At 46.6% G+C, this 13,343-nt stretch overlaps 1 protein-coding gene across 1 annotated transcript in view; it reads right to left on the bottom strand.

Moving 5' to 3' along the window:
• Positions 1-331: 331 nt before the first annotated feature.
• Positions 332-13,343, bottom strand: part of LOC144178420 (uncharacterized) — a 47,348-nt gene continuing 34,336 nt past the window's right edge. The window contains exons 8-12 of the mRNA XM_077706263.1: positions 12,569-12,712; positions 10,468-10,593; positions 8,476-8,770; positions 6,348-6,569; positions 332-5,588 (exon numbers count right to left, since the gene is read on the bottom strand). Of these exons, the coding sequence (XP_077562389.1) occupies positions 5,285-5,588; positions 6,348-6,569; positions 8,476-8,770; positions 10,468-10,593; positions 12,569-12,712 (1,091 nt within the window). The 3' untranslated portion in view covers positions 332-5,284. The remainder of the gene's footprint in view (positions 5,589-6,347; positions 6,570-8,475; positions 8,771-10,467; positions 10,594-12,568; positions 12,713-13,343) is intronic.

Genomic DNA, 13,343 nt, shown 5'->3' with positions numbered 1-13,343 from the left:
TTAGAAATTACTTCAGTGTCTAATTAAGCACACACCTGCCATTGTGCACCTTGGCTACACCTTCCTGCCATATGTATGTGGTCAAACTTAGTTTCTGGTTGCTTCCCATAAAGTGCACTGCATCCTAGTGAGGTTATCTTTGGTGCTGCTTGAATGAATTAAGAATGACTTGCTGCTTTCTGAATTTGGTACTAACCTGAGTTGCTGGTTTGTTAGAGCACCCTGTCTGACAACCATAGGAATGGTAAGTTTTTCATAGAATCTGTTATCATTATTTAGTTATTTGTTTTACAATGAACCGTCACGGAATAACACAGGCCAACTTCTCACGGAGGGGGGAATATATTAACGTCTTTATTCTCTCTCTACGGGAGCATTTGTGGTACAGGAACAGGAGAGGGCAAAAAGTTGTGACACGTGCGGGCTGCAGTCATGCAGCAAAGCCCGACTTTGATCAACAAGCTGTTACAAAAATAAAATCAAACAGTGGCGTCAACTTTGTTCACATAGCACACACAAGAAAGAGAAACCTTTAAAACAACCAAGACGCACTGTCTGGTGGAGCTGGACATCACGTACGACGACGCCTGGTAGTCACTACCGATGAAAACTGTTCATAAGCTGACCGATGGGCCAGAGGCCGAGCAAGCGTCCATTTCACATTCCCTTCTCCCTCCAACCACATTCTCTTTTTCACCTGACTTACGAACAGACATTTGCAAGGCAGGGTGCAACATCGGCATTCTGGGCACCCTTATTTGCACTACTGTTTAGTGCATACAACGGGCTTTTTTACATTGAAAGGGATTCCAGTGCCTAGTAGCGAGGAGAAAAAAAAAAAGCGTTGCTATAAAGAAGTGTTGAAATTTTGGAAACTTTTTTTGAGGCTTTTTCTCTCTATCTTTCTTTCTTTTTGTTTTTGACAAGTCGTCAGGTTATCATAGAGTGTAACAAATGCGTAGGATGTTAGAGTGATATGTCACAACTGATGCGAAAGCATATTTCCCACTCTAATTGCCATTTGGACATCACAATCAGTTTAGCAAAGCTCTACAGCACAAAAGCAGTACGAATTCATGAAACCAAGGATGGACATTGGAGCTTTCTATGCATATTGTAATCCTGCTTTCATTTTCATTTAAACACCATCTTTTAACTTTAAGAAAGGCGCATTTGCTATTAAGAGAAGGGGGCACAACAACAAAAAATGACCGATAACACTTTTTTTGAACACGAAACCATTGAAACACAGAGTTATCCAATCATCCAAGACTTGACTTCCATGAAAGAGGTTTGACAGGGGTGGCTTGATAATGTAGTGCCAAGGTCGCAGGGAGATAACCTTCGCCAATCCGCTTCTCTGGTGTATCGAAATTAACCACTGCCTAGTTCGAAGACTTTACATTAATGATAGTTATAGATCGTGTCATTAACTTGTCTCAAGCCTAGAGACAGCTTGCATAGTTAACAGTGACGTTTCAGTGGACCAGACAGTGGCTATTGCAGCCAGCATTTTTGCTTGGTGTGTCACTTGCTTGTCTTTCTGTTTGTGCACCTTGTAGGTTCGCAAAGTGCATGCTGTCGGACTAGTTGTGCGATGCAATCTCGCACCTGTGACCCGACCCCTGGGCATGAATCAAGGTGCAGGCAACTCTGTTACGGAACATAAGCAGTACATAAGTACACAAACACGGTATACAATGCAGCTACACGGTGAGGCGCATGACTTTTGTGCACGGTTGTTGTTTTCACCTTAAATGAGTAACACTGGCCTCTCCTCTAATTTTATTCAGTGTGTTAACTTGAGCAAAGAGTTGCCCATGTGTCACAGTGCCTCTGCTGGCAGGTACTGGCGTAAATATACACGCACGCCTTCTGCTAGGAGATACGTGATTGATTTGTCAAGAAAGGTTTGTTCCTTAGAAAAAAAAAAAAGTTTGTACACAACCTTCTCAAGGTATGAACTGGCTTCTCCACTGAACTGAGCAAGAGATCCTGCTGGTTGAGTTCATGTAAATTTTCAGAGAGGATAACAGAAGGGGCTGGCTTCGAGAAAACACGAACGATGCATTGGGGGTTAAAACCACACAAACTTAGGAAAACATTTATGGCCCCTTGAGGTGCACTCAGACAGGCAGTTTACGTGGCTGCTGTCTCTAGTGTTTCACCACACCGTGAAATAAAACTTTATTTTTGGCACCAAAAGAAGATTTGTATACAATGTAAAGGTGGTACCAATGTCAAATGCACCACAGCTAGCGAACACTGATGTACAATGCCGATATTCCACTGCTAAATAGAACGTATCTATTCCAAGAAAGATTCTCTGCAGCTGAAGTGCACTGACCAAAGCACAACTTAGCTGTGCCGCAGTAAATGGGAAACAGAAGGAGCTTTACAGCTGAAATCTTTCCCTGCACCTCATCACCATGCAGCAAAGCCCTTCAAATCTATTTCTGGCCATCCCGCAAGCTGTCTAGAGGCCCAAAAACACCCTCGCAAACTGTGTGGTCACTAGAGAGGCTGCAGATTCTGCTGGCCACTAATCCTCCTCTGTTTTTGTTTTATTCCAGCATAAAGTCTGCTATGCTCTTGCACAACTTCCTGCTTTCTTTTATTTATGTCTTTGCCCTCACACGACTGAGCAATATGCATACTGAGCACACCACACACCAGCACCTTTGTCGTCATCTCACTCACGCTGCCCACACAACTACAGAAGACATAGTGCTTTTGCAAACCTTGCTTATCTCGAAATTTTCGCACTCACTGCTGTTGAAGCTGCAGCTAGACTGCACCACAGCTTGACCGAAGTTTCTTAACCTCTGCCCTACGTGCTTTCGTAACAGATGCTCTTTCTGAGATAAAGAGGAACGGGCCTTCTAAACTGTGCAGAAGTTGTGACACCACCCAGGGTCTAACCTGTCCACACGTCCAAAGCAGCAAATGCAACTTGCAGATAGAACTTAGCACAGGACAATGTTGTATATTAGGAGAGATTATCCAATCGTTCTTTCTGCAACCTAGATCTTTTTCTGGCGTTGAAACACAACAGGATACGTTTGGAAAATACAAAACGACGAAAAAAAAGCTTTGATCCTATTTGGCACTAGCCAACAGCTAAATACAAACTTCACACTGGTCTGCTCTAATATTTGTCGAGTCACACTGAGATGCTGCAAAAAGTAAACCAGAATGACTTGCAGAGAAAATAACTTCAGTGGCAGCACGAGCTTTAAAACGAGAAAGAAGGATGTAACGAATGCTGCTACATCTGCTCTGCTCGTATACTTGCATTCTTTGTTCCGCAGGTACAACAACAACTCAGTGGGCCAGCTTGCTTCCTGCACTTCACTCACACCGAAGGCCCAGCTACCACTAAGCCCTAGCCGGCATGGAAACACTCAATACTTGATCTTTGGCTACCTGTGGCGGGTAAGAAGCAGCACGTACAGTTGCAGCGCACTCGGCCACACAAGAAACGACCAGACTTTCCTTGAGCACCACCAGCTTTCAAAAGTGAGCCGCCGCATCTCTCTGTTATGTTACACAGTCGGCGAATCATCCAGCGTTTTGTACGAGCATAGCATGTGGTCAACAGGTAAAAGCAAAGCTCTGCCTCCTGAAACGAGGTAACTGAGTCGACACAAAATGCACTTCTCTTTTGATCCCCGTCTCGTGGTGGCATCTGCTCAACCACGGCCACCAGACGCCAACACCGAAAATGAGATCGACGACATCAAAGACCACCACTTCGAAGCAAAGCCTAAAAAAGGAATGAAATCTCCACTGCCGCTACACACGAAGCAAATATGAAAACTTCCTTAGCCTGTTGTTCACAACAGAGGAGGGAAAAAGAGGCAAATTCCCAATACACAAACCAGGGGTGACACTATGAGTTCTGTCCATTCCAAAAGGGTTCGTACAATAGACGCTTAAGCGATGGACCGAACCTAAAATTCCACCCTAGAGCACGAATGTGACAGTGCTCCAACCTGCACACATGGCCTTAGAGATGTAGAACTCTGCCTTAGATACATTAGTATTCATATTTGGCTTGAAGCTTCATAAACAGAGATCCACACACTTTCTTCCCAAGAGGCATGTGGGCAAATGGCACCTCTATTCACACCGGCAATGATGCGACCGACTGCCATGCCTATGGAGGGATGGAGGGTCTGCTTTATGGCTTACCTTTGGCTGGGAAGCGACTCTTCTCACCCCAACGAAAGACATGGATGACCCAAGACGATATCTAGGTATATCTGCAACACACTCGGGTATCAAGAACTTAAAAAAGAATAAAATAAAAAGTATTACTGGTGTGCTCCAGCCAGATGTGTCATTGCTTGAGTAGAATCCTCTGAATTACTTTTTGTTCTCAAAATACTTTCTATTTTAAAGTGTCACTCGCACACCTTGTTTGTACACACAGTATGCCTGTTTTATGACAAATGAGCAAATTGTTTCCAATGCTGCACTTGTTTGTAGAGGCCGTTCGCACAAACAAACAAGTTCAAAGCCACCAGAGCATATAAGCTGAGGCAGGATATGAGCCCACGTCCAGTATCCATTGTATGCTTGTTAAAAAAAAAATAAAGCCCTCAGCTGAGATCATTTGGTCAAGTGCAAGAGTGGATTGAAGAAGCATTAACCCTTTAATAACTGCACGCGCTGCAATAAATGAATACTGACTGGGAAATTAGAAAAAACTGACTGGAGATAAAACGCAAGAATGAGTAAAACTGCTGCTAAGGGCATGTGGCTGCTGTTTCTGCCTACACATAGTAGTATGAAAAACTGAAAATGCAAGAAACAACTTTTCTTGTGGCACATTAATGTGGCTGGTTATGACGAACAACTTGCAACACGCTGCACTGCACATAACTCGTGTGTTAAAAAGAAATGACGATTAGCAGCAAAACATTAGATTATTCGCTGGGCTTGATGTGGCGAGGCTGCTAAATGCTACAAACGAAGCCTTAGTATATGGCTACTCTGGATAAATTCAGACATTTTATCTTATTTGCATGGCTTACTCATGTGAACTGCACTTCTCCTTCCTTTTATAAATGCAGCCGCTACAGCTGGCAACTGGGCCAACAACAATGGGACCATCGTGTAACAAGAGTGCCCGTTAGCTAGTGCTCTACACTGCTGGGCCTTCTAGCTGCTTGCCGAAAGAGTGCTGCAAGGCGGTGCGTTTGCTCACTTGTCACAAAACGGCTTTTGGCTACGGATCCGGCCGTTTGGCAATCCAGCAGGACGAATGCGTGGCAGAGGATCAGTCCTCCTCGGCGGGGTCGAGGGCACACACAACCGCCTTCATGAAGGCGGCCGCGGCGAGTGCAGCGTACGGCTGCCACTCCCGTCCCTTGCTGCCGTCCTTGTAGTCGGCGATGCCCCGGATGAAAGCGTAGTGGTCCTTGCGGTTGCCGAAGATGGACTCCACCACGGTGTCGAACCCGGTGTCAAACGCCCGGATCCCGTGTTCCTCAGCGAGCGCGTGGCGTCTGCTGTCATCGCGCACCACGCTGCCCAGACCAGAGGCCACGCTACCAAAGTGCACCACGGGCCGCCCGGGAAGCCTGCAGCCACAGGGGACAGCCACAGGGGACGTGCCTGTCAGAATCCCTCATCTTACATAGACTGTGCTACTCTGAAGCCTCTTTCTGCCATTTACTTAATGAAAAATGGTTTGGAGGCATGACAAACGAATAGAAGAAGCAGGTGGCACTGTGAACAATGTTGGTGCTGTACTAACTGCAGAACTGTGCAGTTTGTACAGTTTGTACGAACGGTATTTAAAAAATGCTGTTGCACTAAATGTTATCAAAAAGGCTCTGCGGAGGCATTCTTGAAAAATATTTGGAAGGGATACACCACTGCCACAAACTACAAGGTGTAAAAGTGAGCACAGTGTGAACTTATTGCTTGTATTCACTGGCGAGGCATGCATGCAGGCAACCGCGTGAGTGCGCCGTCACTCGCTACGTCGGGCTCCGCGGGATGGCGGTACTCGTCCGTGACTGTGTTGCACGTTAATAAACTCTGCATCACCTAGCACAAAGTATTGGCCCGAGTCCAGTGTGAGTGCGATTAATAACATCTCTGTTGACACCACTGTTGAGAATCAGGCTGAAACGGAACAGACGACGCACGCCGGTGTTTTTTTTCTGTGGCATGCGGGCGCAGTGGCCCAAGCTGCACCATGTCCGTGGCGCATGGGCCATGTCTGTGGCCGTTTCCAGTGTTGCCAAGCTAAGAAATTGACCGCTAAACTTTTCAACGAATACCACCTACACTCAGGGCAACGGGTGAAGTTTCAAAGCAAGTTGGGCACCCACCTGTGGTCCGGTGCCCCCTGCTGGGGAGCTGGGTGCGCCACCTCGATGAGGTCCTTGGCCCCGATGGACATGTACAGGCGGTCCGAGGTGTCTGGCGGCCTCGCGAAGTCCGACTCCTGGTCTGCCAGTGCCCGCACCCCGTCCTCAATGTAGCGCTCCCAGGGCCTCAGCTCGGGCTGCTCGGCACCCTGCTGCCACAGCTCTTCAGCCAGCTGCTGCAGCCTGCACAGCCATCGTTTGGGACGCTGACAAACGGTTGATCATCGCTTCTGTACGACGGTTTAACAAAAGCCAGGTGACGCATCCACCAGCAGGAGAGCTGGCTCCAAGCAGAAAAGTGCTGTGGGTGGCCTATGCTGGCAACAAACAGTGTACATACATAGAAGCAAGCCATTGTTCGACAGATAGCACAACATGCTGCAGCACTCACTGTCGTCATCAGACTATTTGCGTCCACTGCAGGGCAAAGACCTTCCCCTCTAACTTCCAACTGCACCTATCCTGTGCTAATTTCCTTGCCTCATCCCTACATCAAGCCATTTGTCTTCCCGTACTTCCAATCCCGTCCCTCGGTGGAGGCGCCATTCTGTTACAGTCGGATGGCCCACTGGCTGCAGTTGTCAACATTACACCGCTGGACCCAACTCCACTTCTTCCTCCTCTTATTTTGAGCCAGGATGTCTGCCACCCGAGTTCGCTCTGTAATGCGAGACGCTTGTTTCCTGTGCAAACTGTTACTCTTGTCACTCTTCTTTCAAAGCTCTTCTCTCAAAGTTTTGTTCCAAAGTGTTTACGCGCGCAAGTTTCCGCCCCATGTCATCACTGGGTCATCACGCTTTGGTTGCATACTTTTCTTTTTAGAGATAGACGTGAACTACTCTTATTCACTCCAGAGTGCATCGTTGCGGGTGCTTGTACAGTAGCATGCCTGGAATTCTGATGACAGATACCTGCGCCGTTCTAGTACCACTACGTTAAGCAGCATCCTGCTCAGGCTGCCTTCTCCGCTTGCTCACATGCCCACCATGAATCATTGTTGTGCACGTTGGCTACCCTTACCCCAAGTTTTCGGGTAAATATGCACTGTCCACATTTTCTGCAGTTAGTGCAAGGTCAAATTGATGCACAGTGCCTCAGAACTGCACCTCTAGCATGGCTAACTGTGCATGTGCACACAAATAAGCTCCCATTGCATGTTCACAGAAAGGACACAACCTGTAGGAAGCATGTGGAATAATACTACGAAGTAGCGCAGAAAACTGGGTTAGTTGGTACAGATTCATCTTCACAGCGCAAAACATAATGGGACAAAGCGGAGGAACACACTGGACTAGCGCTGAAGCGTATAAAATTCGAAAAATGTCTGACTCGTGAGTTAGCGCTCCATCTTTGTCGCTTTTAGAAGCTGAATTGGCGTATCTTGATGAGGGTGGTGTATGAGAACATGCGCCTGCGCAGTTGCTTTTAGTGGGTTCATGTGTCATGCTTTTAGCTTTGTTTTTATACCTTCGATGGCTTCATATTTGTGTCTTTCAATAAAAAATTTTAGTTTTGGTTCAGCGCCTGTCCAGTGTGTTCTTCCCCTTTGTCCCGTTATTTTTTGCGCTGTGAAGATGAATAATACTACGAACCAGCACTATAACATATCCACACAACAGCAGAAACGTGACACAAAATATTTGTTTTGTAGGTATGCCCTGAGTCCCATTTAAATGACTTATGGCTGAAGCTTGTTCTTCTATGCCTGACTGCTGACAAACACAAAATAATGACAGTGAAGAAGCTCGTATATTTGTAGGGTCAACAGTTGGTGGATTCACAATACCCAGTGAAAGGCACGATAAACAGATTCTGCCTTCCTTGTTTATATGCCCCTTCAATGGCCACCTCAGTTCCACAGAATTCTTCAACACCACGTCCCCTCCAACTTTCCTCCTACAAGGGTTGCACACAGTTCAACAGTGCCTGCTGATACCAACCCTAGAAAGCACAACCCATCGGGTTAACCCACAGCCCACCAGTCACTGACACCAACAGAAGTTTTGTTCCACTGGTCAGCTAGCCCACACGTGCAGAAAGGCCATCATTCCACGGGCACGTCCAACGTGCAAGCCATCTGCCACCGCACCTCAGCTCCGGTGGGCACCACGTCTTGATGGTGTAGGCCAGCTCTGTTGGGGACGGCTCGCGACTGCTCGGTGCCTGGTCGGGCGACCGCTGCTGCTGCTCGGCGAACAGGTACACGTGCTGGCTCGGGTGGGCTGCCACACCCCCGTTGGCCGTGCTGCTGCCGTTGGACACCGGCGGCTGGGGTGCCGACACCACCACGTCACCCAGGCGCACGTGCCGGCTGTGATCCGTGTAATGGGGCACTCCACCACCGACCCCGACTAGGAAGATGTAGTCCACCTTCTGGAAGGTGCCTGCGGCGTTTTGAGGGAGATCCTTTCAGCATAGAGTTTCATACAATTATAACTAGAGGGCATAATTGTATGGACCATTTGGGCACTGAACATCGGACAAAGGCAGTGACCTTAAAAACATCGCTTCGTCTCCGCTGCTTCGGTCGTGAGCTTACCCGAGTTGTGAAACGTCATTTACGACGAAGAAAGATCAGCGTACTCGGCGCTAGTTTAATCCATTTCAGAAACTGGGCTACTTTCCTTGTATGTCGGGCGCTAGTGTCAATGCGAACTCCAAGACGGCGCTTACACTTCGATGGGAATGATGGGTAGTTCTGGAACCGGATTTTGTAGAATTGAAACGGGCCTAAGGCTGCGCAAATTGTGTTTTTTGTCAACGAAACTCATTGTGCAGTTCGCTGTTTACAAATTACATGGCAAACAAGAAAGTTGGTGACCAAAAACAGGTTTTGTGTGAAATAAAATGGTCCGTTTAAATAGAAAGCAAGCACGGAGTCGAGGAAGTTTGCAGAGTAGGTTTGCCATTTGCCGCCAACTACAGCGGAATGTGAACTTCTCCAAAAACTGTTTGTAAAAGTTTCGACGCTTGTAGTTTTTAATATTAAGAAAAGCTTTATGCTCCTAAAAAAAAAACCGATTACATTTTGGAGAAGTTATTCTAGCCTGAATTAGTGACATTCATCAAGAAGCGTTCCAACCAGCCGCCAGTACTGCTGGTCTACGCCGTAGGAGCCAGCGTTCACACGAGACATGTGACCGTTCCAAGCAATTCGCAACAGCCATCAGCTTTGAAAATACATTGCTCTGCCGAATGAGCAGCATTGCAACTTCTAATTCGCAGACAACTTCGCTGCACACGGCACTGTCATTTGTGTTTTTGTGCTCACTGTGCCGGCAATAAATTGATAACCCACCCAATTCAGCACTGTGGCTATAAAACATTCCACCCAGGGCAGCATCAATGCGCGCGCGGCATGCAACTCAAGGAGAAACGTATTTTTGAACGGTTCTTCCAACACCCCTGCTTAGGCAAATGTGTTCATGTAAGTCCAAAACGAAAATGAAACTGCCTGCATGATTCAATCTATAGTAACTTCCACAAGCCATCGAACACCAATCCGAATTCAGAACTACCCATCACACCCACTGCGACGGACAATCGCAGTGCCAGATTCACCTCTAGTTGTTATTGTATGAAACTCCATGCCGTTCAGGTAACAGAATAGAGAGGCAATATGTAAAGAATTCCTCCACTTACGATACTACCTAGAGTGACTTTGGTATGCATTAGTCAGTGCCAGCACAGCAGCTTTAAGGAGACCTTAAAGGGGAGAGGGGGGGGGGGGATTTCTGACTTCAAAAGTTCCCAGAAACTATCAGCAATTTCGTCTATTTATTTATTCAATACTGCAAGCTTAAAAACATAAGCAGGAGGGGCAAAAAAAAAAAAAAGTGGTAAAAATCAGCAAACATTTCGAGTCCTAAGAAGAAAAAAATCACTGTGAGTGGCTCTGCTGTTTGCCATAAGCGAGTTGCAAGATACACTTCTCAAACGATGTATTTTCCTCCGACAAGGCGACAATGTCTCGGACACCGCTCTCAAAGTAAAAATATAACTACCCTCCTTCAGCGGGTGCACGCCTGGGTGCCCAATGCTCAGTCTACACCAGTGCGGAAAGTGCATGGGTGAGGCCCACCTAGCAGGCGGGTGGTGGTGTTGCCGGCGGCTATGATGGCCGCCCGGGAGTGGCCCACGGCAGGCAGCTTGGTCGAGACTACCCGGTGGGCCCCAATGTTGCCCAGGGTGTACACGTTGGATTCCCCTGCACACACACACGCAGACACATACATGAGGGGGCACAGCCACATGCACACGAGGCTGCGAGGCAGGCAAGCTACGCTGGTGCAAAACAATGCATGCAGGTAAATACCACACGTGGGAATTTCTCCTTTCAGTGGGTGTGAAAACGACTCTCTCGAGTTAACCACAGTTGCCAGGAAAATTTAATAAAGTATAAGCGTTGGAAGTAAGTGGTATCACAACGGAAACAGGGAACCAATAAAAAAGGCCCACGTTTGGCCACCTTCCTGCGAAACTACAAACTTTGTCCACTGATGCACTAGCTTGGCCCACAACAGGTCTTCAGAAGAAAAGTGCTACACCGCAGCCCCAAATTTATGTTCTACACGGGGCTGAGTGCCTTCTACAGAACCTCAAGTACACAGTCACAATTATACCACCCCTCACTGCACAGCCCAGCAGTCTATTGCAAGCTTCCTGTATGCAACTATGGCAGCGCCAACAAAGAGTAACTTGTTGCACTCCCAGAAAGCATCCCATGCAGTGGTAGGCCCGCTGGATATGGGGAAGCAACAGCTTTCTCAATTTTTATTTATTCCTTTGTGTGCCTTTCACTGGTGAAAAATTAATTATGGCTTACTGCTGTACGTTTCAACTTGACTTAACAACATGAAAGCTATCAAAACTATACTAGGTGTTCAAAAAGTTAAAAATGCACCTCCAGCAATGCAACTCTTCCCTTCTGACTACATTTTACCATTTCTAACGCCCACCCTGCCGTCACATGCATGATTCTTATTTCAGTGTTGCTTGTGATGTCTCAATAAACTTAACCCTGGGAGGATTAACTCTTTCGGGACCGCTGGAAAAAGTGATGAAAAAGGGAGGTCTCTGTACAAATTTTTATTACATAAAGCAAAGGCACCATCCTGCCTTAGCATATACCAAAATGCAGCTAATTACATGTTCTTTGACATAGAATACAAAGTTTTACTTCAACACTGACGATAGAACCATGAAAAAATCTGAAAGTAAGAACTTCGTAAAAAAACTACAGAAAAAGATAGAAAAAAGCGTAAATATAAAAATATACAAAAAGAATAAAATTATTTCAGGATATACAAAATCTAACACAATGCTTTGTTTCTTCATCGCGAAAGTTTGATGCGGCTAGGTGAAACTGGTTTTTTGTTTTGTGTGATCTCTTTGGCACTAGGACCATGGCTACGTCGTCGCCCAGGTGCACGTCGGGCTCTCGTCTCAGCGAAAACTTGGTCCGTTTCTGCGCTGGTGGCAGGAGATCACCACCATAGGTAGTTAACACCCTAGCGAACAAATATAAACCAGCCAGAACATATTTAGAGCGCACATACCTACTCCAGAGTCAATTGAATCCGAAACCAACACCCACCTTTGAGCGCGATTTGATGTTCAAGGCTGATTGACACCCGAATCCTCACTTGAGCTGAAAATCGATCTCTAAAGCCGCATTCCGACTCTTCACTGCCACTCTAATCGTTAAAATCCACAGTAGAAGGTGAAAATATGCGAGACGAAACGAGGCGGATTCCTTATCGCGCTCGCGCGAGTATGACGCCATGTTTGTTTACATTCAAAACCACTGCCCGTCAGAATAAAATATCTGATGCGTTGCCGCCTGGCGATAACAAAAAGAAACTTCACAAAAGAGAAAACTCCAGTTTTTAAACTATCTCCTAGATGTCGCTAGGTGTTCCACCGAGCGAAAATTTGTATTGTGCAGGCTCGCGAAACCATCAATCATATGTGATCGACGGCCTATGGAGCGGTCCCGAAAGAGTTAAACTGCTTGATCAACCAAGGTGGAGCCACTGCAAGTTGGTTGTATAATGTGGCTTGCAATCGCTGCTTCCTGGACTGGCAAGGTGTAAACCTCCGAGCTCAAAGCACAAACGTGGTGGACAAGCAACAGCTTCCCTGTGGAACAGCGGGGGCTGGGGAATAAAACGGGCCCACACCTTCGGTCTTGTAGCGCACAAAGGTGTTCTTGTTCTCGATCATGACGTCCACGGCCAGCTTCTCACAGTACTGGGCGGTGATGATGGCGATGGTCGGCTGCTGGGAGCCATGCACCGTGGGCATCTGGCGCACCATCTTCACCTCTGCGCACAACAACGACACCTTCAGGCCAGGCTGGCCAACGCTGAAACTGTTAATACAGCCTGGGTAGGAATTGCTTGAGACTACGTTGGTACGTCAGACTTTCATTGTGCTCATCACAGTTGGGGTGACCAGATGTCCTGACCTCAAAGGGTGCATTAGTGGTCTCTGCCACTGTCTGCCACTTTCCTTCACTTAACTGTTTAAATAATGCCTGGCTGTTGTCTCAATGTAGATTGCTTTGAATTACGACAAGTGAAATCTAAAATGTTTTCATTGCATGACAAGCCTCAAAAGAAACTGAATATAAATACACACATTCCTTTCTCTGGCTATAAAGCTTGGCTCTGTACTTGATTTTGCTGCACAGAAAAGTTATCCTTGCTAGCTTTAAATCATTAGTGAAGTGCTTCAAAAAATAATAACGTTTAATCATTACTGCAACTTATCTAAGCAGCTGTCTGTATTCTTTAATGTTTAAAACTCTAGCCTGGAAAGCCACTTGCTTCCCAGGCTAGAGTTTTTTATAGTAGTTCTTTGCTGACTGAATTCAAGTGAATCCGTGTCCATGTCCTGCGTGAGCAGGGCTAAAAAGAAAAGAATGCACGATTACAGTCCAATATGTTTTTCACG

This window comes from Haemaphysalis longicornis, unplaced genomic scaffold (assembly GCF_048455015.1).
Source record: "Haemaphysalis longicornis isolate Haplotype H1 unplaced genomic scaffold, Haemaphysalis longicornis Haplotype H1 scaffold_4, whole genome shotgun sequence".
NCBI classification, from domain to species: domain Eukaryota; kingdom Metazoa; phylum Arthropoda; class Arachnida; order Ixodida; family Ixodidae; genus Haemaphysalis; species Haemaphysalis longicornis.
The sequence above is the reverse complement of the archived record's forward strand: the minus strand, read 5'-3'. Positions and strand labels throughout refer to the sequence as shown.